This window comes from Melanotaenia boesemani, chromosome 4 (genome assembly GCF_017639745.1).
Source record: "Melanotaenia boesemani isolate fMelBoe1 chromosome 4, fMelBoe1.pri, whole genome shotgun sequence".
Classification (NCBI taxonomy): Eukaryota; Metazoa; Chordata; class Actinopteri; order Atheriniformes; family Melanotaeniidae; genus Melanotaenia; species Melanotaenia boesemani.
The window spans coordinates 22238700-22265858 of NC_055685.1; the positions used below are offsets into that span (position 1 = coordinate 22238700).

The window sequence follows — 27159 nt, forward strand, 5'->3', positions numbered from 1 at the left end:
AAGCTGGACTAAAGGCTTCTAAGCTTGAGTGTGTTGATAACAATGCCCATTTATTCTATGTATTCTTCCTCCTTATTGTCTTATTCATTCCCCTCTATACCTGACGGCCCATAAATCAAACTGACTCACATAGCGTATTGGAAGTACTGAGTGAGGTATTGCTGCCAACACTGACACATTTTTATGTTTGTGTGGTTTCATTGTCGACCACAGTGGTGTGGAGGTCAAAAGAGAGATTACATTTTCAGCTATCATGAACACATGATGCAGATGCTCATACACACACAATCAAACTTGTACCTTCATTTTACCTGTTTTACAACAGAGAAGACAAACGTCTTAGTAAAGTTTGACAATAAAGTTTATTGAATAAACAATCATGCTGACAGAACATCACAATCACATCACAAACCCAAAATATCTTCTTCAGGGCCATCGTCACAGCATTGACTTCTGAAGTGAGGTGCAGTTCAGTTCACAATCTGTTTTCTTGTTTTTGACTATTCCACCTCCGCTTTCAAAGTCACTTCTTGATATATAAGTGGAATAAAACAGAAAAAAAATAAGAATAAGGTCAAATTTTTTAACTTCCAACTTTCTATTTGCGTCTCTGCTGTGATAAATATTCTCTGAAGTCACTCAAATTCAAACAGACAATAGCCATTTCTTGCTGACATGAATAGTCATTGTCAGTGTGAGAGTGTGTGTATGTAACAACTGGCAGTATCCTTTAGAAAGGTAAATCTTACCACCTCCTATGTGACGTTCTAGCCATCACTTCGTATGACATGAAACAGTGTGATGTTATAAAGCACCTGGTGACCATTGTTCCAGGTGTATAGCGCTCTCTCTCTGGGGTTGTAGTCCATCATGCTGATGTGGGAGTACTGGTTATGGAAAGGAATGTCAGTGTACTCGTACGTGGAGGTGTTGGTGTGATAGGCAAAGTGGACCTTGGCTCCAGCCAGGTGAGAGTTAGTGACATATAGCGTGCCACAGATCATGAAAGCTTCCCCTGCACTGCGCTTAGGAAACCCTGTGTCCCAGCTCTGGAGGACTTCCAGTGAACGAGGGTCCAAACGACTCACCTGGAGACAGAGTGGGAGGTGGGGTGGGGTTGGTGGGAAGGGAAAGGATAGCTAGATCAGTTCACACAGCATCAAATGAGCCCTTAAAAACAGAGCAGTGTTCCGTTGCCATGGTGATATTTCTTGTTTGTCTCCTCGTGTTTTTGTGTTTGAATTAAAAGAGAACAAACCTCTGGCCTGCACTTGTACTATTTGTTGCCTGCAGTAATAAACAGGAACTAAAAACATAGTGAAATGAAGTACTGCTTTTTTTTTCAATTGCCCACGGTGACATGTTGGGCAACTTTATATACAACAATATTAAAAGCCCTGGTAAGTGAAGGGAATATTGATGATTTTTATAAACAGCATTGTCCTGCTGGGAAACCTTGGGTCTTGGCATCCTTATGGATGTTACTTTAGCATGTAACACTAAGCCAAAAAATGGACAAAGACTCTGCAGATAGACAGGACATCCCACACTCTACAAAACGGGCTTGGAAATGAAATGAAGAAATTGTTAGGGTGACCTAACCTCCTAAACTCTTTGAATTCCCATCCAAGGAAGAGGCCTGATCCTTTTCATCTCCATCCCACAACCCACAAGAAAAAAACGCTGCCATCTCAGCATCTCATACCAGATAACACAAAACCCTCCCAGGGCACCTCATCCATGCCGTGAAAATTCAGTGGTTTTTGGCAGCCTGAGGGGGGATGTAGATTTGATTAAGCAGGTGATATTAATACTGCGGCTGATCAGCGTATAGTATCTGTAGAATGGAAGGTGTTTGGGAGTTTTATCAAGTGTACAGTAACAGAGGAAATTGGCTAGATGCTGCAAATTAAAACCAGAAAATGTTAAAATCTGAAAAACATCAATATACGTGTTCATGACAGATTGCATTAATCTTTGCAGCCCTAAGTCTGTTACTCTTTAAACTGATTTTTAAAGGAGAGTAGGTGAAAAAAAACTGCTTACAGCAGAACATCCTGAAAAAAAACATTTGAGTTTAGATTTTTAAAAAGTACAATGCTGAAATTAAGTCACTAATAATACTGATAAGGATGCAGGATAACACAGAAGCAGGTTTTACCATTATGTTGCCTGCATTGGGGATAGAGGTGTAGACAGCCCAGAGTCCTGTCTCATCAGCCATGAGGTCAATGTCAGAGGATCCTCCCCAGCTGTAAGGGAAAGTGTTGTTGTATCCAGCTCCACTAAGGCTGCGCTGCAGCAGTACACTGCGAGAGCGGAAATGGTACTGAACCTATAAGACACATACACACATGTACAATATCTATCTGCATGATCATTAGATCATCGAAAAGTAAAGCCCCATTATGACATGCACTATTTTCCATTAAAATGATGGCGACTGGCCATGTCGTTATCACCCAAACATGCACCGTATTACTTCTCTGTAATAGACTAGACTTTGTCAAGTCGCATTAAATGACAGACACACAGTATCAGGGGGTTAATTTGTCCAATGATCAGCTTTTAAAGGAATCTGACAGATTGTGTTAATAAATAAGAAAATAGCATCAATATCTAAACTCTCCTTTTTTTCTTGCCCCACAGTACTCAATATAAATTAAGGGGGAAAATTCAGAGGGCTCCTCTCTTCAGGGTTCATGGTTATACTGCATATTGTCATCTCACTCAGAGTGGACAGAAAAGATGGTCAGGATTCTGTGTATATCTATATGCACAGAAATCTTTAAATAATAACCCTTTAGAGATAACAACCCCTTACTTTGAGACTGCCATGTCTATGAACATAATTATCTGAATAAATAAACAAATTAAGTTATGATGAGTATTCTGATCTTAGTCACATTATGCAGATATGTATCAATAGATCTTAATCTCATTATTATACACACCCCTAAACATCATAATCTGGAAACCATCTTACAACTCCTGTTCCAAAAGAACTGGATCGCTGTCAGAAATGTCTATTAAAACAAAATGCAAAGATTTGTAAATTTTATAAGCAAATATTTTATTTAATTAAAACATTGAGAAGATTTCAAATGTTTAAAATGACACATTTTACTGTTTCATGAAAAAATGCTACCTTAAACTTGAATTTGAAGGCATGTCTCAAAACAAAAATGAGACGGGCAACTAAAGTTTAGAGAAGTTGGAAGTATTTGAAATAAACAGCTGAAAGAACATGTCACAGTTGATCAACAGGTAAAAAAAACTGAGTACAAAAGCCCTGAATAAAAAAAATGTAATTGTTTTTGTCTAAATGGCATCATTTTACCAGATAGTAGTGACGTAGTGTTTCTCAAGTATGAAACAGCTTTCAGTTTTCTCATGCCAGTCTCCTACCAGGATGTTGCTCTGGTGCTTGTTGTAATACAGTGAGCCGTTGTAGACCACGTGGCCAGTTCCTGCCCATGGATGGGGCAGCAGGTGCTGTACAAAGTTCTGGCCCTTTGTAAAGTCCCCCATGGTCCTGTATTCCAACACACGCCTGCCCTTGTAGTAGCCGTCCATGGACCACACCTGATAGAGGAAGGACAGGAAATGAGACTGCTCATCTCACCGCTACATCCAGCCTGTAAAATTAACTCCCATCGAGCAACAAAATGAGATTAATTTCCAGAGCGATCCATCATAGTCACCTCTTGCTCACTGGCAACTTGATTAGATAATCACATGATGTTCTCAGACTCTGTCTTTGTTGGTCACCACAAACTAACAAGAAATACATCAAATCAAGGGCAAATAGTAGCAGCATTACAACCAGATGAAAACCCCCTCACCTGAACAATCTCGACAAGCATACAGTATACACCTCTTCAAAATTAGCCAACGTGACACAGATACCTATAGTGTGCAAAGGTTTAGAGGATTCCATGAATTGCTTCTCCTTAATCTCATATAATATAAAATATAAAAACAAAGAACCCTTTTAGAAAAGACAAGATTGTCCTACTATGTGGTTACACTCAACCCAAGCAAATCCAAGACACATTGGTAAATTGTCATCATCAAAGAGGTTTCTCTCAGAAAAGAAGATTAATTAAAAGCTAGTAAAATCTAAAGTCACAAACAACAAATGAGGGGGACTGTGTTTGTTTATCTCTGTTTGCTGTTTAATTGCTATGGATTTTCCCTGATGTTCTGCATCAGCTAATGGGGATCCTATCATAATCTTTTGCTCCTGCTCTTACGCTGCTTAATGGTATCTGAGGATTAGACAAAATGAGAGCTTATCTCAACTTCAGAATAATGACTATCTCTTTCGTAATGATGATACCAGTGATGGCATATGAGAGGATTAAACGCTGTAAATTTCTGCAGTTTATAAGACACATTGAGATAACAGGTAATGGAGAATTGATGTCCACCTTCTCTAACCTCTTCAATTAGGCTGCCCCAAATTTATAAAACTGCCTGATGAAAAATAAAACCAGATGATCTGAAAATAATGAGAGGAGGTGTAAATACATGACAGAAGAGGAAGGAGAGCGAGGGTGAGAGATCAGTAGTGAAACAAACGAACAGAGAAGATGAGGGTGAAGAAGCAACAAGATGGGAGGAAAATTGAGTGTCGACAGCGTGGAGGATTAATTTCCCAGAGAGGGACGAGAGGTGAAATACATGAAAGAAAGGAGTAGAGAGCTCTGGGAGAAGAAATCATTGTTTATGAAAAAAGATGCTTGTTATTCTCCATGCAAAGAAAGAAAAACAGTGCAGACAGAAAAGAGGAAGTAGATTAATTTAACAAGAAAATAATCTCTTACAGACCCAGCACCATTTTTTAATACAGCTAATGTGAAAAAAAAGCAATATTCAAAATTAAAGCTAAATTACAGACCCTCAGACAAAGGTTACTGATTGCAGTTATGTTGAGGGCCTTTAATAACTCAGTTTAATTGAGACTCAGCTTGGTTTGGGAAGACAATGAATGGACTGATTGCCTTCTCTCCAGCATTCTCCCTCCAGCTCTGTCTTTACTACCTCTTCTCTTTCCTAAACACTGATTAAGCTTTCTCCATTTTAATTCGCCTTAAACTGGGTTTCTAAGAAAGAGCAATCCATTTGTTTTCTGGCAGCTGTAATCTTCTTACATTTGAATGCATCATTTACTTCATATAAACAGGCTTCAGACGTTGATAAATAAGTAATGTTACATAAATGACCGTGTGTGGAGTTTATTGGCATTTCTTAAGTTTTTTACATCATACTGTGGATCTTTCCTTTTCTGCTTCTTCCAAACCTTCTACCATCCAGAACGGTGACACATAGATAGATAAACTTAGCACAAAAGTAAGAAAGTTTTTAGTTGATTATTTATCCCCTTTAGCAATAACAGTGAGTGTTGTCTCATATATTGTTAGAAAACCTGGTTGGTCACCTTTAAAATGAGGTATAACTTGTTAGAATTGAGCTTCTGTGTAATAAGCAACACAACTGAATGTTTGGCTAGTGCCCCCCAAAACCTCATGCAATATTCTCCTGCTGGTATTAACTTGTAAGGATCAATGGTTTAATGAAGATAATTCAAGGCACTGTACAGGCAGGATAACTAAAATGTAACACAAGGTTTGAAAAATAAAACTAAGAGGCAGAGTAATACAAGAGGGACCACAATGGAGAAATAATGACAATCTGCTAGAGAACAAATGAGACCAAGGGTTATTTATACACTGAGGTGAACTAACTAAACAAGGAGGAGGTGAAGCAAATTAGCAAATGAAACCAGCTGTGTAAAGACCAGGAAGTAAACAGAATGTAATACACAAGGGAATGAACTATATAAAGTAAAACAGGAAAAAAAGACAACCAAGAACAGATACAATGAAATAGTTACAGACTATAACAGGAATAAAAATCTGAAGCAAAATTCATGATCCATGACATGGGACTTCATATTCTTTTTAGGGCTCTCAGTCATTTAAAATGAATCACATAGTAATCGCTGATTATTTATCTGTTTCTAAATCAACCATAACAAGATATTTATCATTTATTTAATACTCCTGCAAGCAGTTTTCTGCCTGCACATATATGATTTCGTTTCTTGCTTTTGTTACATTTACCCACTTGAGTTTGAATGACATTATATACATATACAGATACGTACGCACGCACACATACTTTCTCTCATACCACTTCTGACAGACTCGCCTTCATTTAGAAACAAGCATGATATAAACCGGAGTATACCAGTTCTCCCTTGGAAAAGAGATCTCGATCTCAATGGGATTTTTAACCTGGTTAAATAAAAGTTCAACAAAAATAGTAAATACCCTGCAGTGTTCTAGCATGATTTCCCACTTCTTTATTTTATCCATATCAGCCGTTGAAAAATTGCTGATTGTAGAATAATCAGGACATTTCTGCTGGAAGCTGTCCATCAGACAAAAATGACCTTAGTCCTGTCCGGAGAACCATCTTACAGAGCTTTAAAGCTAAACTGTCCATGTAAAAGACACATTTTGGGTCAATTCATGCTTCAGAACCACAACAGTATTTCTGCATCAAACTAAGCAGACAGAGCAGGCGTTAATTACACATTCAAAAAAAAAGTGTTAAAAGGAATTTGCATTAGAGAATCACAGTAATTTTCATTCCATTTCTTTACACCTGTTTTATTTGCATGAGAACTGAAGCGAGCAGCATATTTACATGTTGGTTTTTCTTTGTCTAGTATGCAGATAAATACAGGTTTGCATTATGTGAAGCGCATGTATATTGTCATTGTGTAGCATTGGACCCCTTCAGTGTAATTGTCCGAAGAGGAACTAGACCGGGTGGCATGCTGATTTTTCTTTGTCACTGTTATTGTCAAGAGAGAATAAAAGGAGATTGCTTCTCCAAGGGATCAGACTGTGTCACAGCATCATAACCAGCCCAACGCAGAACTATACCCAGTTACACAGAGAACCCTGTAACTTCTCACTGACTCATTAAAATGCACACACCAATGGCAGTGATGGCATTTACCTTACAGTCAGGTGGGCCTAAACACATGAGCCAGTGATCGAATAGCTAACAGAAAACAGAGAAAATAACAGCCCCACCTAAAAAAAATCCAGCTCCTAATTTACTTTGAGACAGCTGCACTTATGGGTCTACTTTAAATCTGCACTGAGCTCATACCATAGTCCATGCATGTGTCCTCTGGCATTGTAACCACTTCTTCCTGTGCAATTCATTATATTTTATATGTATTTATTTTTGACATGTGTGATGTCAACTTTGTCAAGGAACAAACAAGTACGTATTAAGAGATCTGGATCTGTGTTGGGTAGTGATGGGTTACTAGAAAACAAATTATTACTAACGCATTACCGTAACACTGTTACTTAACTAATATTGTAATTCATTACTCTTTAAATTAAGTAACTCGGTTACTGTTACTCTATGGTGCGTTTGTCCGTTCCTATCTAAATTAATACATTTCGGCCAGCAGCTGTGAGCTTCTTCCTGTTTACAGCAGTGATGCAGAACCACATGGGGAGTGTTGCAAAGGTGGGATTATTTCTTGTGAAGTTGATTGTAAATATCGTCAGTCACGGGTTGCAGGTTTTTGACTTGTTTTCGCCAGTGCAGTTGCTTACTCAGGCTTCCTCTGCTCCCTTTGTGAAGTCCCCCTGTTTCTCTCACAGCTGTCCACAGTGACACTTTTCTTTTTTCAGGAAAACTGTTTCTTTGGTTACCGTCCTACACACATATGTGCATATCTTCACTTGACAGAGAATCAGTGATAATGTCTTTTTTGGTGTAAGTAATCAACAAAAGTAACTAAATTACATTTTGAATGAAGTAACAAGTAACTGTAACAACTTACTTTTTTCAGTAACTAACACAGCACAGCTCAGGATGTTCAGTTTACTCATCCTTTATCTTAGAAACCAGAGTTCCAGTCCTGCAGAAGACTGTTGTCCCTTTTTTTTTTTTTTTTTTTTTTTTGTTTATTTATTTTTATTTTTATTTATTTATATCACCATCTAATTCTGTGATAAGCGTATCTCTCTCTCTTTCTCTCTCTCTCTCTTTTTCTTACTCATTTTCAAATTGTCCTTTTGCCAGTGGGTTTAGAAATAAAATATCTGGGGGGTTTTTAGAGGATAAAAACATGATTTGGCATTAAAATACCTTACTCATACAACCTGCATGTCCCTTAATAAACCACCAGAGACATCGGGCTTCTCAGGCTTAGGAATGTACATATAAGACCATTGTAAAATATGGATTAATGATTCACTTTGGGATGAGAACACAATGGACAGATTCCGGCCAGAGAATCCTTCATCAGCTTTATTATTCTGGTCATCAATTGCAGCAGATACAGGTTGGTTCTGGCAGGTTAGATGCTTAAGTATAAGACTGCTTGTTGATGAGCGTGTATGTGTGTGTGGTCTAAACAGAAAGATAAACAGGATAATACAATTAGAATATTGTTAGCTAATAAACAAATGAGCAAGTAATAACACTTGTTAATAATGTGAATAACTTGTGTGACTGATGATAAATTGCTTTGAAACAATACAGAACTGGCATTACTACAAGAAATGCCTCCTCAAATCACCCTATAATTCTTCATTAATCAACAAACATAACTACTACAGGAGTGCAGTTTCCAAGCTAGTGAACACGGTAAATATAAACAGTTATACACTAAATGTGTACAAATACACAACAAATAGGGATTAGCTTACTTTAGCAAGCTACACATTGTACACAGTGAGCACGTTTCACAAGCTAGCAAGATACAGCCTCTTATTAATCAATAAGAAATTTAGGGAAAAGACTAAAGTAAAGTTAACAAATAGCATTACAAATAGTCATGTAAAGTCCAAAACATGTAACATACAACTTACTTGTTGTTCATAAAACGCACACAAACAAAGAACGGTTTTCCTCCGTGTCTGCTCTCATAATACCCGCATGTCACAACGGAGGTGCCCTGCATGCACTCTTCAGGCACAGTTCACGTGATGGGGCTTTCAGGTACACTTCGTTAGTCACGGCTTTAGACGAATAGGCTTTCAGACAAGGCCGCCCCCAACTGTCCGCATGGCAGTTGAAAGAGTCACAGAAAGCCTATTTTGAGGGCTCTTCTTCATCCTCGTCGTCGAATGCTGGAAGTAGTATGAGTCGGGCAACAGGACGAACATACGTGCGGTCCTTTACTTGAACAGTCGCAGTGCGGACCCGTCCGTCTCGTCCTGGATGTGTCTGAGAAATACGGCCAACAGGCCATGATGCTCGAGGGAGTTGAGGATCCACTATTAAGACAACATCACCTGCTGAGGGTGTCTGACCATGGTCCGTTTTCCACTTGCTGCGCTCTTGCAGAGCTGGCAGATAATGACTAGTGAACGATGACCAGAAGTGATCAGCGATGGCTTGGCTGTGCCTCCAGCGCCTTCTTCCAAGATCACTGGGGTCATAGATTGCTTGAGGAAGTGATGAGTCATGACGGCCCATTAGGAGGAGGTTAGGCGTGACTGGGTCTGGATCAGAGGCGTCAGCAGACAGGTAGCCAAGAGGTTTTGCATTCATTATGCCTTCGATCTCCACCAGGGTGGTAAGCAGAACCGGTTCAGGAACAGTCTGGTCTTTGAGCACAACACGCAGAGCAGTCTTAATGGATTTTACTTCCCTTTCCCATGTGCCCCCAAAGTGCGGTGCACCTGGGGGATTAAACTGAAAGGATATCTGTTGCTCTGCAAGTTGGTCCCTCAACTCAGGCGCCATGGCAGCAACTGCCTCACGCAACTCCCTCTCTCCCCCAACGAAGTTGGTGCCATTATCCAAAAGGAGTTCGTAAGGTTTGCCACGTCTGGAGATGAACCTTCTCAGTGATAACAGGAAAGCATCTGAGTCAAGGCTCTCCAGCAGTTCCAGATGCACTGAGCGAGTTGTCATGCACTTATAGATGATGCCCCACCTTTTTTCAGTACGGCGACCAATCCTCACTTGGAAAGGTCCAAAGCAGTCGACTCCGGTTGAATAAAACGGTGGCTTATGGCGCCGAAGTCGAGCAGGGGGGTAATCGGCCATCTTTGGTATAGCAGGTTTTGCTTTCCATCGTTGACACTCCAGACATGAATGCTGGTGTTTCCGAATGGCCTCTCTGCCCCGCAGGACCCAAAACCGGCGTCTGAGCTCAGCAAGGACTCTTTCTGGCCCAGGGTGCAGTAGCGACTCATCAATGTCTTTTATAATAAGCTTTGTCACCGGGTGGCTTGGGTCTAGGATGACAGGGTGGATGGTGTCCAGAGCTAGTCCTTCAGCATGCCGCAACCTTCCAACTCTGAGTAGCTTTGTGGCTCCATCATATTCTGGTGACAGGGATAGAAGCCGACTGTCTGAAGGTAGAGCATGTCCAGCCATGAGAGCTCTCTGTTCTTCAGCAAAACAGTCATTCTGAACCCTCTGTAACATCAGTTTCTCTGCTTGCAGATGGTCAGCCGCTGAATTGGTCAGTGTAGCATTGTCATCAGCCGCCCCGTGAAGGGAGCGAGCTGTCTCCCGCAGAAGGTCTTTCCAGGTGGAGAAAGTGCCGGGGTCAGGCAGATGACTTGGAAAGGAGCAGGAAGTGGCTCCAACGAAAGCAGACTTTCTTGATTCTGCGATGTCTGGCTCAGTGTCAGATGTGGGAATAGCGGGCCACTCCCTATCAGGCAGGTAGAGGAAAGGTGGACCTTTGTTCCAGCGATGATCACGGACCATGTCCTGTAGAGAAAGCCCGCGTGTAATATCGTCCGCTGGATTGCTCAGCGTGTCAACATATCTCCATTGTGTGGGATCGGTCAGGTTCTGGATTTCCCCAACACGTGTCCCCACAAACACTTTGAAGCGGCTGGATTCTGACTTAATCCAGTGTAACACGGTTGTGGAGTCTGACCAAAGAGTAATGAGCTCTGGAGGTATTTCAAGCTCGGTCTCGATTACTTTGGCCAGTTGTGCGCCTGTTAGTGCGGCACTGAGCTCCAAGCGTGGGATAGACAGCTGCTTTCGCGGCGCCACTCTGGATCTGGCAATCACAAAGGCGACATAGACATGCTGGTTGTCATCTACTGTCTGCAGGTAAGCAACTGACCCGTACGCTCGTTCCGAGGCATCGCAGAATATGTGGATACGACTGGTTGCCGTGGCGCTGTTAACTGCGGCTGGTGTGTAAGAACGAGGCAGCGTGAGGTGTTGCAGAATGGGAATTTCCTGCACCCAGCTCATCCATTTTTCCAGAAGCTCAGCAGGGTGGATCTTATCATCCCAGCCAATGTTGGACTTCCACATGTCCTGGATCAACACTTTGCATCTCGTCGTGAAAGGAACAATGTAGCCCAAAGGGTCATAGAGTTTTGCCAGAACACTGTAAACATGTCGGAGAGTGGCATCTGCTGGTTCAGGATGGCTAGGCTTGTAGCTTAAGGTGTCAGTCAAACAGTCCCAGCATAGTCCAAGTGTGGGCTCATTGAGGTTGTCACTAGCTTTGGATAGCCATAGCTCACTGCTAGCTGACTGTGCCTCCGGAGGTAAGTGTTCGACTACTTCCGGCACATTGCAAGCCCACTGCCGGATATCAAAGCCTCCCTTACTTAGAAGAGCTCGTAGATTGTCGATCAGGGCCTTAGCATCTTCAGCTTTACTCACACTGTGGAGGCAATTGTCGACATAGAACGAGTTCTCAACCACCCGGATGAGCGGAGAGTCTGGTGGTTCGTGGTCCCTGACGTGCTGCTGCAGCGCATAAACAGCGCAGCAGGGGCTGCACGTCGTTCCAAACGGTAACACTTCCCACTGGAAGATGCGTGGTGCTGATGTCCTCTGTATGTCCCGCCACAGAAATCGAAGTAGTGGTTTGTCATTTGGCAGTAAGCGGATCTGGTGGAACATAGACTTGATATCGCCACTTATGGCCACAGCATGACAGCGGAAACGCATCAGAACTCCAATCATGGTTGGACCTAAGGTGGGTCCAGGCAGGAGCTGGTCATTGAGGGAGAGACCGTTGAAGGAGAATGAACAGTTGAAGACTACTCTGTTCTTTCCGTTGTGGTGTACCATATGATGAGGTACAAACCACGACTCTGCTGATTCTGATGCCTCCTCTGCAGAGATTTCAGTAACGTAGTCAGACTGGACGAGTTTGTCAATCTCCTTCCTGTACGAAGCTGCTCGAGTACTGTCCTTAACCAATCTGCGTTCAGTGCTGCGTAGATTGGGTAACACTGCATCTTGCTGAGCCTGTAGTGTGACGACTGGTTGGCGACGTAAGAGTGGAGTTGCGTAGCGTTGGACTCCATCGACAGTGACAAGTTCGGAAGCTGACTGAAGAAGTGTCAGCGCCTGCTGGTCTTGCTTAGAACGAGATGCAGTTTTCTCACTAACATATGGAAGTGTGTCGATGTGCCAAAGGCGTTCCACATTCTTTAGAAGCTCCGTGTATGAAGACTCAGTGGCGATGTGCAGACAGGAAGGCTGGTGAGAGGAAGCTGGAATGATGTCCGTAGGACCTTGTAGAGACCAACCTAGCCTTGTACAAATGGCTACTGGACCACCTGATAGTCCTGCTTTAACCGGCTGAGTCGGAGTGAGGAGGTGCGGCATATCTGAGCCAATGAGGAGAAGTGGTTGAGCTCTGTGGATCGGCGGCAAAGGAAGTCCTTTGAGATGCTCATACCGTTTCTGGAGAGCTGCCACTGGATACGTGTGTTCAGTAAAACTCAGGCCGTCTGCAGTGAAGGCATGTTCAATCCAATACTTCTTGTTCGGCTTGAAGATAGATGACACATGCAGACTGACTGACGAACCTCTCAGCTCCTTACATTGTTGCGAAACCAGCCGATGATGTTGTTCTGGGTGTAGATGAGGATAAGTTTCATCTCTTACTTTGAAGTGCTTCTTTTCAGCTGCTTCCTGTGGAGACCGCAGGGCAGGTCTCATGCTGAGTTCGAGTTTCATTCTCTGTGTTTCGGAAGCTGGCACCCGAAAGTCGAGATGGCTCTGTTGGAAGCTTGTGGGGAAAGATTTATGGTGTTTGCTGAACCTTCTGTTTTTGCAGCTTTTGTAAGGGCGCTCTGGCCTAGGGGCGACCCATTGTGTAAGGAGGGAAACCTTCTCGACTGTCGGTAGTAGTGGTGTGTCGGTCACGAACGATTCGTTCAGTATGAACTAATCCTTTATATGACTCGGGAGTAACGGGTCCTCTCAGTGAGCGATTCGTTCATTTTCATGCGGTACCTCCTCTCGCCACATGGCAGGCAGCTGCATAAACTCAGTCAGTAGGTCAGGACAGGAAACAGAAATGATTCGTTCAGGACTCGCTCAGGTCCGTCCTCAGGTCCTCGTTCTTTTGTCACGTGACAGCCAGGCTGCTCAGGCATTTGTGATAGACAGCTCGGGCTGCACGGTCTCGTTCTCGTTCTCGTTCACGTTCTCGTTCTCGTTCATCATTCAGGCTGTTTGGCGAGCAGTACGTTCGCTCTCGGATTGGTCTCTCTAGTTCTTCTCTCTGTCACGTGACAGGCAACTCGGTCTCTGAACGGGTCTTCCTTCGTTCGTTCACAGCTCAAGCTGTATCAAGCTCAGCAGTACGTTCGCTCTCGGCTCGGTCTCTTGTTCATTTGTCACGTGATAGCTACCGAGTCACTGTTGCGCTGTTAAACAATGGCAGGGAGGATGTAGGACACAAATCACTTTATTGTGGTGTGTATTTGCTTCCCTACGTTTTCACATGGTTTGAATTGCTTGTGGCATTATCAGTAGTTTTGTTGCCTTCAGTATTTACAGCCTGAGAATCGCGGACTTTTTTACAACGCCACCTGCTGTAAAAATGAACGACATGACTCGTTCAAGATTTGTTCACTTTACTGTTTGAGAGTAAAAGACCTGGGTTAGTGAAAAGAGTCGAACTTCGCATCACTAGTGAGAAGCAGGAAGGGTGCCAGTAAATCTCCCCTGACACGCACTGCTTTCTTTTGTTCTGACACCCCTAGTGGGGTGAAGAAAGTTGGCGGTTGGTTTGGCTGACAAGCTGCGGGAGTTCAGACAACCCCAATTACCCCCCCTGACTTTGGAGATGCAGAGATGAACTCGTCTTCCGCCGTTTTGTGTGCATTAAAGGATTTTGGTGAAGGCCGTGTGTTTTGGGCAATTCGTGTTTCATTCTTCGTGGTTTCGGGAAGGGTTGAAAGAAGGGTGCTTTCAAATGCCCTTGCCCTTCGTGTTTGGGAGAATGTGTTTTCTAACTTGGAAAATGCATGTGGATATGTAATAGCTAAAATGGGGGGTGTGAAAGAACTACCAGCTTTCTGACACCACAAGCAAGTAATAGAAATAGTTTTATATTATTGATACGGTTATTGTTATATTGATACAGTGATGATGATGATGAAATTGATTAATTTTAATTTGATAGTATTATTTTTGCTTTTTGAGGACTTGCATAGACTAATGTAAACTATTGTAATACAATTTTTGAGTGTGTGTGTTTGCATGTATGGATTTTGGATATATTTTACATTATTGGTGTGTTTTTTTTTTTTTTTTTTAATGGATATTGTGTTGGACACCAGGAAGCAGCAGTGATTAGCTGCAGCCAGTGGGGAACCACAATGAACAGGAGTGGCTGTAAAATGCTTAATGCAATTTTTAAAAGCAGCCTGGAAATGACCTGAAAAATAAGCTATGCTCATGTTTATTGAAGAAGGAGATGTGCCTGTTATGCCTGTTAGGCCTCAAGGAAACACAGTAAAGCACTAAAGGTAAACATAGCTATATTTAGAGGAGAGCTCCAAGGAGCTCCTTCAAGCTAAGAAAGAATTGAGATAAAAGTGATTTCAAAAGTTTACATCTTTTTTTTTTTTTTTTTTTTTTTTTTTTTAGTTTCACTGCATTATATAAGAGACATGCAGAAAGAGCATATGCTGCTTTTTTTTAAGCTTCAATTTTCTGAGTGTCTCACAAAAAAAATCTAAAATACAGTGCTGGGAGAGAGAGAGTGAGAGAGAGAGAGAAAGATCCACAATTCTAATGTTCATTTGTAAGAGCTTATTTATAACCTACACCAAGCGCACCAACAACTGTGAAAGGGCAAGCAATAACTGGGATACCAATGCTCTGCATAGCTTCTTCTCATCACTGAGGAGAAGCTCTAATAGGGAACAGGCAAGGGTCACCATGGCGATATAAATCACATCTGGCAACTGGGAGATAGTCGCCTTGACAACTAGCTTAATGTGCACTCCCTGAACAGAGTGTTCACTTGTGTCTGTGTGCTGGAAATGGGTGACGCTTATAGTGAGTAAAGACAGGGTGCACACAGGAGTCATGTTAGAAATAAGGCTGAATGAGACAGAAGAGAAAATATAAGAGAGCATGGCAACCTTGTGACCATGTGCACAGCACTTACTTATCATGAGTGCACAATTACTTGCAAACCTGTTTCCATCCATTCAGAGGTTATTGGAAAACACATTTATTTTCTGAAGATATAAACCTGACCTAGCATTATTTTTCTATGAGTTAGTATTTTATAAATGAACATAGCTGAATCAAACTTATTCAAATTTCCAACCCAGTTCTAACTAGAAGCACTCAGAGGAAGCAAAGTTTTTGCCAATGAATGTGATCATTAGTTTTTCAGTTAGTAGCTTTAAAAGCAAAATTATCCCCATCTCCGCATGCGCAAGCACAAACCTACATCACATTTTTTCCATCGGTTGGTTAGTTTTTAATAGAAAATAACCCATACAGTTATATTGATACCTTCTGGTCAAGGCTAGAAAAAGATATGAGGTGCAGCAAGTGGCTGTAGGACTAAACATTTGCCCTTATGTCTATCTGCTGTCACATTGTGAAGGAGCTGCTAACAAAAGACATTGAGAACTTCACAAAAACCACCAACCAACGTTTATTAATGTTGCTGTAATCGTGGTATTTTTGGCATGTCATCATATATGTTTTACTGACCAATCACAGGATAATCTGAACAAAATGTTGAATTTTTCTAAGGTGTCCCATCAGCATAGACATGCTTGATCACCACTAGCAAGTTATGACATCTTTTTGGGTTTTTCTGTCTTTTTGGTAGTTCAAAGAACGATATCTTTGTCATGTTTTGGTGTGTGTCTGAGTTTGCAGGTCAGGGTGAGCAGGTTACCATGGGGACTGAGGGCGGAGTCTGGAGCCACAATTACTACCACCTGCAGCTCATCAGCAGGCTCGTTACCTGACTCTACTCCCTGCTATTTAGGGGCAAGCAGGAGCTCCAGTCTTCGCCAGATTGTCACACTTTACTGCGTGGTAACCAGGCCATTCTCCAATTCTTGTGTTGTGTCTTGTTCTCAGTACGACTCACTTTGATATCTGTGTTCCTCAGCCCATGATCTCGATCCCTCGGATAACCACAGCACCCAGGATCCTAGCAAGTTGCTTGCCAAGCCAACTGCCAGCCTGCTCGCCCTGCCTGCAACCGAACACTCTCACCACCTCCGGAAACCAACTCCTGACAGCTCCCTCCATCTCTCGCCCCTCGCTGGACTTCAGTAAGCCGCGGCCACAACGGACACCATCAGGCTCTTTGTCAGACCCACACTAACCCTCTGTCCCTTCACAGAAGGATCTACCGGACCTGGACCTTTCCTCGCACATTCATTGTAATAAATAACATTTGCATCTCTTACCTCGTCTCTCCGAGTGTCTCTGCATTTGGGTCCAGTTCCTGGTACTACGGTCTCCGACCGTGTCAATCTTGTTGTCTGTGGAACAACTATGTTTAAGGCAGCCAACTACAACACAACTTTCCAGCATATTTAAAGGAAACTCTACAAAAATAAAAAAAAAATCTATGAGGATTGACACTGAATATCCAGTGGTGATACGCGTTAGCAACCTTTTGTTTTCACTGGCAACAGACCCAGATGTGACAAAGTTCACAGATGTTCCTGGATGTTTGCCCCTGCCCTACACCTGTAAAGAATCCTTTACGAAATTCCTAGATCCAGGTGGTGATCTAGATCACCCCAGAATCTAATCACTTGTTCCTTATTCCATTTCAGAGATTTCCTGAAAATTTTATCAACATTTTTGGGGCAGCTGTAGCTCAGTCGTCTTGCAACCGGAGGGTAGGTGGATCGATTCCAGGCTTCCACTGACTACATGTCGAAGTGTCCTTAGGCAAGACACTTACCGCCATGTTGCCTCCCGATGAACCTATCGGGGTGTGAATGTGTGTGTGAATGGGTGAATGTGATATGTAGTGTAAATCGCTTTGAGGGGTCAAACTGACTGGGAAAGTGCTATATAAGTACAAGACCATTTACCATTTACCAAAATCTGTCCATTACTTTTTCAGTTACGTTGCTAAAAGACAGACAGACAAACCAATGCTGCTGAAAACAAAATCTTTGCCTTGGTGATAATTCAGGTAAGTATTCACTTCATGGAAACTTTCCCTTGAAATACAATGTAATTTGACTAAGTAAGTTGCTTTATGTCCTAACATAAGTAACACAAGAACAGTAGACAGGCACACATTTGCACATATTCTGTTAGAAAAGCTCATCTAAAACTTTTACTCTTCATTTATTCACTACAATACTAAACTCAAATCCTATTCTAAGCTGAACTTTAGATTTTAAATGGTAACTTTTGCTATCTTCACCCTGATTTTAAAGCCACTTTTAAATAAATAAATATAACATTGCATAATGCACTGTAAAAACTGACATGACACTGGTCTTCCTTGAGAGAGAACAAAGGGGCACCTATCCTACCACCAAGGACGAACAGCACAGGGATAGGCTAAAGACAAAGTGAGAGTGGGCTCAAATTTCCTTTAGAAAATCTAAACTAAAGTGACCAATGTTAAAAATAAATATACATTGTTCACCTACCCTGCTGTCGGAGCTGGGAATCATGGCATCGGTCATCCAGGAGCCAAAACGGGACCCTGAAGCTCTTACGGTGATTGGGTTGCTAACTGCAGTCAGACGGCCACAACCTATAAACAAGTGAAGTTTACATGTTCAGCAAAAATAAACACAAGATAACAAAGATGAAGTCCCAGTGTAAATAATGTTTGCTCTCAGGAACACTTGGCAAGCTAATTTCTGAGAAGCCATCACCTGCCACCAGACATTACATAAAACATTACAAAATGGTAATCAAGAGGAGAAAAGTGTAAAAGTCTGAAGAAAGGGCTTCAGTAAAATCTTCTTTTTAATGCTCTTTTTATTTGTCGCAGCCTTGGCATTATAGCTTCATAATGTAACAGCAGTGTTTACTCATCTAAACAGAGCTGTGACTTTAAAGTAATACCAAATACCTCTGTATAAAATATACAGTGTAGGTTTGAAGGGATTTTTTTTCAGGCTTCAGTTACAATGGATTTCATTAAAGGCTGATTTTCACTGTAGAAGGAAGGTTGAAATATTTACATAAATATCTAAAAGGACTCCTGCATTGGTATGCTTTTTTCATAGGCTGAGTTAAAATAGAATAGAACAGAACAGAACAGAACAGAACAGAACAGAACAGAACAGAATAGAATAGATCTGGAAAACTGTCTTTGGCTCAGCATTACAAACAACATGCGCATCTATAATACAAACTGTGTAGGTGCAGTAAAAGCACAAATACAAATGCAATAAAAATATATCTGAAAAACCTAAAAGGAAAAACATTAAGAAGTAAAAAATAAAATGCAGCAGTTCGAATCAACCTTTATGGATTGGTCACTTTGTTGACTTAAGTATGCCGATGGCATTTGGAATTAAAGACATTCTGAAGGGGCCTTTGCAGGGGAACTCTAAATCACCTTCTTGACTTCAGGAGCTCACAATGAAAAGACAGGAAAGTATTTTCTAACTTTTCACTCTTCTTTAAAAAAGTGCTTAAATCACAATACCTCAGTTTCTGTTCTGGCATTGACCTTATGAGAGTTATATGTCAGAGCACTGCCTATTTAGGCATATATCTTGTGGAAAGAGGATTTTGCTGTCTGTTGGCCATTCAGATAAAAAAATAAGAAAATAAAATCCCAGACTACCCTCATTCCTGTGCAGTAAATACAAAGCTACTGCCAGCAGCCTTGCCTGGAACAAATAGGAATTTTTGAAAAGGTTTTTGACAGAGCTGAGTTTCAGGGCTTTAAATGTGTTGTGGAAGCATAAAGAACAGCGCTTCTCCAAATTTCAGACTTTTCTTTTAATACAGCTCTTAGCTATATCCTTATTGGAATCTCTTCTAAATGACATGTTGTCATAATCTCTATGTAGTCATGTGATGAGATCATGGTACAGTGTTAAAACAGAGATCCATGGTAATGATGTAAGAAATGTTGATGCTTCAGTTCCAGTGTTAGTTATTTTTTTAGTTTTTTTATTTCATTTTTTATTTTTTTTTCTGAAGTACTGTATTTGTTAGCAGTCACTTTATCATCTGCAGCAGGTCAGAGAGCTCTCAGTTTGGATTATCATGTAGAAATTTTGATGAAGAAGCTAAGCTAAAAGCTACTTGGAACAAAGGCAAACTTTCTAAAATCTTTTTAAATGCATAGCTGTTTGGGCAGCAGCTAAAAATAATTAACTTTACATTATGACACTTTTACATTAAACATGTTTCCTATTTCCTAAATCTAAGTATGTTTGTGTTGGTATCCATCATTTCATGGAAGATCACATAATAAGACCTATTTTCATTTTGATTAGTTTTGAAGAAGCATGACACTAGCATACTACTTCACTTTCATCAGCTGAGGAGGGGAAGGGAGACAGAGTACCATATATGGGTCATCGTGACAGGACAAGGGAACGAGTAGGCACAAAACAACCTGAATTAATTTAAAGCGGAATGAACATATACGCAATCAAAATTAGAATAAACCAGCCACTTTGTATTTAAGTTTAATTCGGAATGGTCATTTTCATTTGCAGTTAGGTATTTACAAGGTCATTTTTAATATTTTTAAAGAGGATTTCATTCTTATTCTAAATTAAAAGGGAATTAAAACTCGTGTGGCCTATCAGTAACTTGAAAAGCCTAAACCATTACCATCTTTTAAATATTCAAAAAAGTAATGCTCAGAAGAAAGCTCTCCAAAGGTCTGCAGAATTCCTTACTGGTACATTGAACAGACACTATGCATGCAATAATGCAGATCAACATCATGTTATCCAGTTTGCAAAATAGTGCCAAAGCAAATATATTTGATGCAAAGGTGGCCCCATTGTGAGTACTTCTTAGCTAAGCTCCCCCGTGCAAATTTATTCAAAGTGAGAGTGCTCTGACAGCTATGTAATGCAATTAACACATTGACTACCCATAGGTGGGTAACACAATCACACCGAACCCCTTCTTAGTACAATTTTAATGTTCTCAGTCCCATCAAAGAAGAAAGGAAATAAAGGAGCTCCCTAAATTGTTACAACACAGACTGAGACAACCGAACTGTTAATGCCAGATATGTTTCCATGCACTTCTAAGATCCTCTGTTAAAACCCGTCCTGTTGATCTGTTCCACTCTTTTGGAATTACTGTTAAAAAGGCCAGTTTTTGAAATTGCATGAACATTTCACAGAATACTTTTGGTGACCACATTAATCATCAAAACTATTAATCTTATATGTATAGTTTTGTGTTTTCTTATGGTCCCTTTAACACATACCTAGTTTGTTCATGCAGCTGTGTAGCCTGGTCTCCAGCAGTAACACCCTCTGCTGAAGCTCCTCATAGTCATATGCACCAATCTCCTCTTGAATGGCTGTCAGGATGATGGATAGGTTGAGCAGCTCCATTCTCAAGGTGGCCAGTGTCTGCAGGTCCAATCTGTACTGCTGCATCACTGACAAGAGTGGCCGTAGCTGAGACATCTGGCCCTTTAACTCCTGTGGGTGCATGAGAAATTGGAGGTAAGACAAGCTAGAGAAAAGGTCAGCACCAATGTCGTTAAATCTGAGAAACTGTCTGCAGTACCTTTCCTTTGCATTTCATTTGTAGCAATTTATGCTTCTGGCCAAGATGCCTTCTGAAAGTGACAATCATCCCAGCTTGTCTGACTGGGAAGAAAGCCCAGAGCAGATTCAAAGCTTTTCTCATTCAGCTAATTATGCTTCCTGCTACCCTTAGTTTTCCATCCTGGACCCAGTGAACTCAAAATTGGTCAAGCAAGAATAGAAGAGGGTAGGGCTCTGGAATCATGAATTTTATTGCAAGAATCTAGTTTACTGCTGCACAGTGGTTTGATTGTTACCACCAGGGCCTCACAGCAAGAACATCACTGGTTAATGCCTCGAGTCGGGAGGAGGTTTGAACAGCTGCCTTTCAGTGTCGAGTTTGCATGTTCTCCCCATGTATATGTGGGTTCTCCAGGTACTCCAGCTTCTTCCCATATTCCAAAGGCATGGATATAAGGTTAATTTGTCACTGCAAATTCTCCCTATCAGTGAGTTTGAGTGTGATTGGTTGTTTTTCTCTCTGTGTTGGCCCTGCAATGGAACTGGTGATCTGTCCAGGGTGTACCCTGCCTCTTGCCTGCTAATTGCTGGGATAGGCTCCAGCTTCCATGTGACCCTGAACTGGAATAAGCTGTATAGAAAATGGATGGATGAATTGTAGTTCTGTAACTTAAAGCAGCCTTTATGTTAAAAAAAAAGGGTTGTTTTATGTTTTTGAAGGAAAACATGCCTCTTGCACTTGTTCAGTTCACATTCAGTGCACATGAGCATTAGAAATACTAGCCATGCCAAACCTCAGTATAGGCCAAAATTCTCATTCTTGTGTCATTTTTTTATTCTCATTAAAATTAGCAGGCTCAGTCTACTGCTACATCCCCAAAAGCAACACATGGCAAACTGAAAGATAGCAGCTTCTCCCACAAACAAACCTGCATGCAAATAATAGTATGTTGATGATTAAGTCAGCTGACAAGTTTCCTGGATATGGAGATCCTTCAAAATTACCTTCAGTATGTTGCTATGCCAGCAAGCTAATTTCTGTCCCAACTACTGGCAGAAACAAGCACTCTCCCTTATATTTGGGGAATTGCTCCTTATAGTATGAATATAGCATGAATGAAAAATTCATGAGAAGTTTCACAGCCAAATCCATTTAACCTTGCGTTTCACTTTAATTGCACAGCATAAAGTAAAGAACGTGTCGCTTTAGCTATGACTTTGCTGTATTATCTGTAGACTTGACTCTTGTAATGCGGTAATATGGGGACACTCACTGAAGGAAAGTGTTAAACAAACCCAGATTCACACACTGAAAAATTCATAGCACAAACATTTTGAAACTTAAAGGTTTAATTCAGCATAGTTGGATTTGCTACTTCTTTATTTTCCTCATATTGCCTAACACTCTATTCTTCTTTTTGGCTGAAGATATAGTTGTTTTCTCACATTTGGCAGCTGAGATTCCGTGAGTCACGATTAATTGCTGCTTCCATTCTCACACCTCTTAGCTTCTCCTTTGGGATGAGCAAAGACAAGAGCAGGAAAATCAAGCAACAGTGGGGAAAAAAACAAAACAAACAAAAACAAAACTTCATTTACCAAATGGAACCCCCCAAAGCACCCCCAAAACATGCTAGAGGGAGCATACACTCCATCTGGCCTGGGATCACTCTATAGTCCCACTGGAGGTGATGGAAGAGAAGAGTAAGTCTTAAGACTGCTGGTCTGCAGTTTGATGGTGCTCTGACCCAGATAAAAAATAAATAAATAAATAAAACATAACATGGATGATTTTTTTTTATATAAGTTTTTCTTAATAATCTATTGAAGGAATATATATATATATATATATATATATATATATATATATATATATTATTGGTGGACTTCAACACAATAATTATGATTAGTTAATTGCAAAAAAATTAACACTTTTATTTGCAGTTTGAATTCTAAACGAAGCGAAACATTTGTCAGTGTACAGTTTCTGGTACACCGATAAAACTGGTACACACGTCAGAGTTTGGCTAACAGCTTAGCAACTTTGGCGCTATATTTAGTGAGTTTTCAGACCCCACTAGCAACTATTTCAAATAAGCGACAAATCTAGTGATTTTTTCTAATGTGTTTTGGAGGATGAAGTGAAAGCACTTATTGTTTACTCTTCTTAATGAGCCGCTGTGCTGCCACAGGCCCCTCCCCCATCCAAACAAACACACAACAGGCTTGATTTTCACGCTGCAACCTGCTCCCAGCTCCAGTCAAAGCAGGAGATGTTCACCTCTGCTCCATGACCAGACTTGAAGCTGCTGTTGGCTGATCCCATCTTGCCTTACCGTCAGATATTTATGGAAAATGTGGATGAAAACAGAGTCAAAATTCCTGTAAAATGTTGTAGATTCTTGATTAGAGAGCAGCCAGAGCTGTTAAAGTGCTTAAAATGGCGCTTTAACTTTAGGTCTGTTCAGCTTTGGCTAGGGATATTTTCTATTTCTTTTTCTATTGTTTTAATTGAAATGTAATTAAATGCATGTTTCCAGATAAGCTTGAGTTTACAATATTAACGACTTTGTCTACTATTTGATTCATATTTAAATTAAAACATGTTGCTTTTTGGTGCAAATATTCTTGTGCAATTAAAATGCAATTAATCAAGATAAATTAATTACATAGCCTCTAATTAATTAGATTTATTTATTTATTAGTCTAGATAATCTTCACCATCAATTTTTTTCACAACAGTTAGCTTTGTAGAGAAACAATTTAGATGCCATATAGAAAAGAAAGTAGTATTATAAGAACTGTCAAACCAAAGACAAAAACGTCATCATCTCCTCAGAAGATAAAACATCCCTGCACACACACGCGCGCACACACACACACACACACACACACAAACACAGCATTTCCAGAAAAGAAGCTTGGCAATCAGTCAAACACTTTATGTGTCTAATCCCTTCCCTGCTGTGATAAAATTCAGGACTTGAACACTTTTCCAAAATAGCATTACAATTTTTGAAAACCATTTCAGCATCAAATTTCTGTCTTAGCAGTACAGAAAAAAATCCTGGTAACTGCACTTAAATTTGTCTGCCTGAGTTTTACTGATTATTTGCAATTTCTATGTTCAGTTAATCTCCGGTTCATCAAATATTTGTTTGATTAAATCTTGATAAAATGCTGCAAAGGACACGGTTTGTTAGATGGTGAACAGATTTCTTGCTTAATCCCCCTTCAACCTTGTTGCCTCCTTCATTTATGTAATCTTTCTTTCCCATATACCACTCTATCACTTCCCTACTTTTTCTGTCTAACCTTAAACCTAAACTTCAGGCTACATCCATCCTTCGCAGAGGTCACATTCATATGCAATAAGCCAACTTTTACGTTCTATTCCCACCTTTTTTTTTTTTCTCTCATATCCATTTATCTTTCTATTTAACCTCCAGCTCACCACCCCCCCTCATTTCTTTCCTCCATGGAATAAAAATGCTGTTTAGTTATTGATAAACTTACTGTAGTTGCACATAAATATTCAAGAGTTCTGCCTCTCAGTGCAAAGGCAAAAGCTTATGACTGTGAAAACCCCCAAGGAGCAACAAGCACACAGACGCAAACACATACACACACACACACACTGCATAAAGTAACTATATAAAAACAGACCCCCAAGTTGTTAAGAAGATGCTCGGCAAGAGATGAAAGGCAGAATGGATTTATGGGAAGGCTGTAATATGCTCTATTTGGGGAAGTAAGGGTTAGTCTTTTTTCTTTGTATTTGTGTATTACTCTGTTTATGGGGTTTGCACAGATAGAATGTTTGGCTTGCTTTCTTTGTGGAGGAAAAATACTCAGTGATTACATACCCCAAATCACTACAAACATCCAAATGTAGGCTTCACTTTTGCACTAAAATATTTGTAAATAATGGTAGATATGGTTTTGCTTCCTTTTAGTTCAGTATCACAGGGTGCCCTAAGCTGACAACTGCAGATATTAAAGCATCAGTTTCACAGCTGATTTTACCATTTAGATCTTTCAGCTCTGAATAGTCAGATCCATAGCTTCTCATTCTTTTATAATAATCTTCCACCAGTACCATTTTCTTGTTAACACAGATGCCTGCCAGAGGTATGACGGCGAAAACATCATGACTGATGAGATTGGTACTCCTAATTTAAGAAGCAATATACATTTAGATTTTTGCCATTAAAAGGTACTTATCCATTTTATTTTTTATTATTACCGCAAATTCCAAGAACCAATATGAAAAATGGTTGCTTGGTGTCAGTGTTCTATGCTTTTGTGTGTCAGTTTAATGTAAATCCAATTATTAATATTAATGTTTTCTAATCTCTCTGGACAGATATTTTTAACAGCTTGAAGCAGTGTGCAGCGATGCAACAGTTTTGCGGGCATCCACATAAAAATGCTCTGTGGCACCTTAACACAGTGGACATGAAGTGAGGGAAATTGACAGCTTCAAGACAATTTTTGTCTCCTCGATGAAAGATGCACGCATGTCTGACAGCAGGCAGGAAACTTCAGCTTGACATGCGTGAAATCAATGTTTTCACACCAAAGGTTACGTGTTCCCTGAAGTGACTGCAATACTTTGTGTGTGCCTGAGTGGTTACTCTGTGTGTGTGTGTGGTTGTACCTGGAGGCCTTTAGCTGTCAGAGTGCGGGGACTGGCCACATAAGTGTGTAAACGTCCATCTACCCCTCGCAGCAGCGGCTCAGAGTCTCGAACATACTGCAGGTCTCTGGATGTCCGCAGGTCTACCACTTCCATGGACTGACTCACGTTCTGAACCTGACACATACATAAGGTGCACACACACATACACGGTTGTTACATGTGTTCATTGCTGGTGTATCCTGTCACCAGAAATGCTTAGAACAGGTTTTAGCTGTTTGGCTGCCACCTGTTGTTTCCAAACACCTTTTTTATTTCTTACACATAGACATTAAACACAGTTGACATGATAGGAAATTTTAAGAGCTTGGTCACTGATTATACAGATTTTTATGGGAAAATTAATAAAATATTGGATCCCTGAAGTCCCTGAAATGTTCTTACAACTACAACTTAAAGTATGTAACAATTGTTTAGCTGCTAATTACAGGTGTCAGTCTCTAACAATCTGGTCCAGTAAGAAATAAGAGAAATGTCAAAATCTGAGTGAGAATGACAAAAACAATGAAATTATGCTTCAAGGGCCAAGCTTAAAAAGCAATAACTTACTATATTATGATACATAATTAACTTAGCAAAGTAAAAGTTTTAACATGAATCCTTTGAAGAAGGTTGAATATATGAATATTGAAAGGGAACTCAGGAGTTAGTGTTGGCACAGCTCTGTTCTTGTAGAAGATGTGGATAAATAAGGGAATTCAGACACAAGACAATTCATGGAAATCCTTTAAAGTGTTCATGAGCTTTTCTCCTTTGCTCCAATATTTTATAGTGCTTACAGTTGAGGTACTAACTGGCTGATGTACTTGGGTTTTTGACAGCAGACCAAGAGCAATTTTAACTGCTTGCTAAATTTCATTAAAATATTTGGACTTGGTTATAAGGCCTCACAGTTCTTCAAAAAGATTGTTCCTGGCTTCCACACTTCCTGTATGATTAAAATATTAATATTAATACTTAGAGAAATTGTACAATAAAATATTAATAACTGTATGGCCAAAGATATATTTTTTTTACTTTAATTTAATTATTCTGAGGGAAATATGAAATCCAGAAAAAGAAGGAACTCAATGAGATGATATGGAAATGAAACTTTATATTTCAAATAGTCCCCTGTGTTGGACACACATAGACTGCATTGATTAGACCTTCACAATAGCAGTTTGCTGCAGATGTCAAAGCCCAGCAGAGCATTAGACCTCGCTCTCTCATAGGATGTAAGTGCTAGGTAAAGCATTAACTGTATAAATGCAGGGCTCAGCCAATCCGCAATAATGGCACATAGAAAATGATGGCATATAAGCACTATAATAGATGATGAAAATAAATTAATTAATTAATTAAAACAAAATAAAAACAGACAATACAGAGCCATGAGAAAAAAAAAAAACTCTTAGAACTACTTCTCGGGTGGATTGATCCTAAATTCACAAAATCATAAGATAAGATTAAATTCTT

At 40.3% G+C, this 27159-nt stretch overlaps 1 protein-coding gene across 1 annotated transcript in view; it reads right to left on the minus strand.

Annotated features, from left to right (window-relative positions):
* Nucleotides 1-343: 343 nt before the first annotated feature.
* LOC121638804 (noelin-2-like) overlaps nucleotides 344-27159 on the minus strand; it is a 37286-nt gene continuing 10470 nt past the window's right edge. The window contains exons 3-8 of the mRNA XM_041983800.1: nucleotides 25663-25818; nucleotides 20714-20933; nucleotides 17943-18049; nucleotides 3409-3585; nucleotides 2162-2335; nucleotides 344-1088 (exon numbers count right to left, since the gene is read on the minus strand). Of these exons, the coding sequence (XP_041839734.1) occupies nucleotides 768-1088; nucleotides 2162-2335; nucleotides 3409-3585; nucleotides 17943-18049; nucleotides 20714-20933; nucleotides 25663-25818 (1155 nt within the window). The 3' untranslated portion in view covers nucleotides 344-767. The remainder of the gene's footprint in view (nucleotides 1089-2161; nucleotides 2336-3408; nucleotides 3586-17942; nucleotides 18050-20713; nucleotides 20934-25662; nucleotides 25819-27159) is intronic.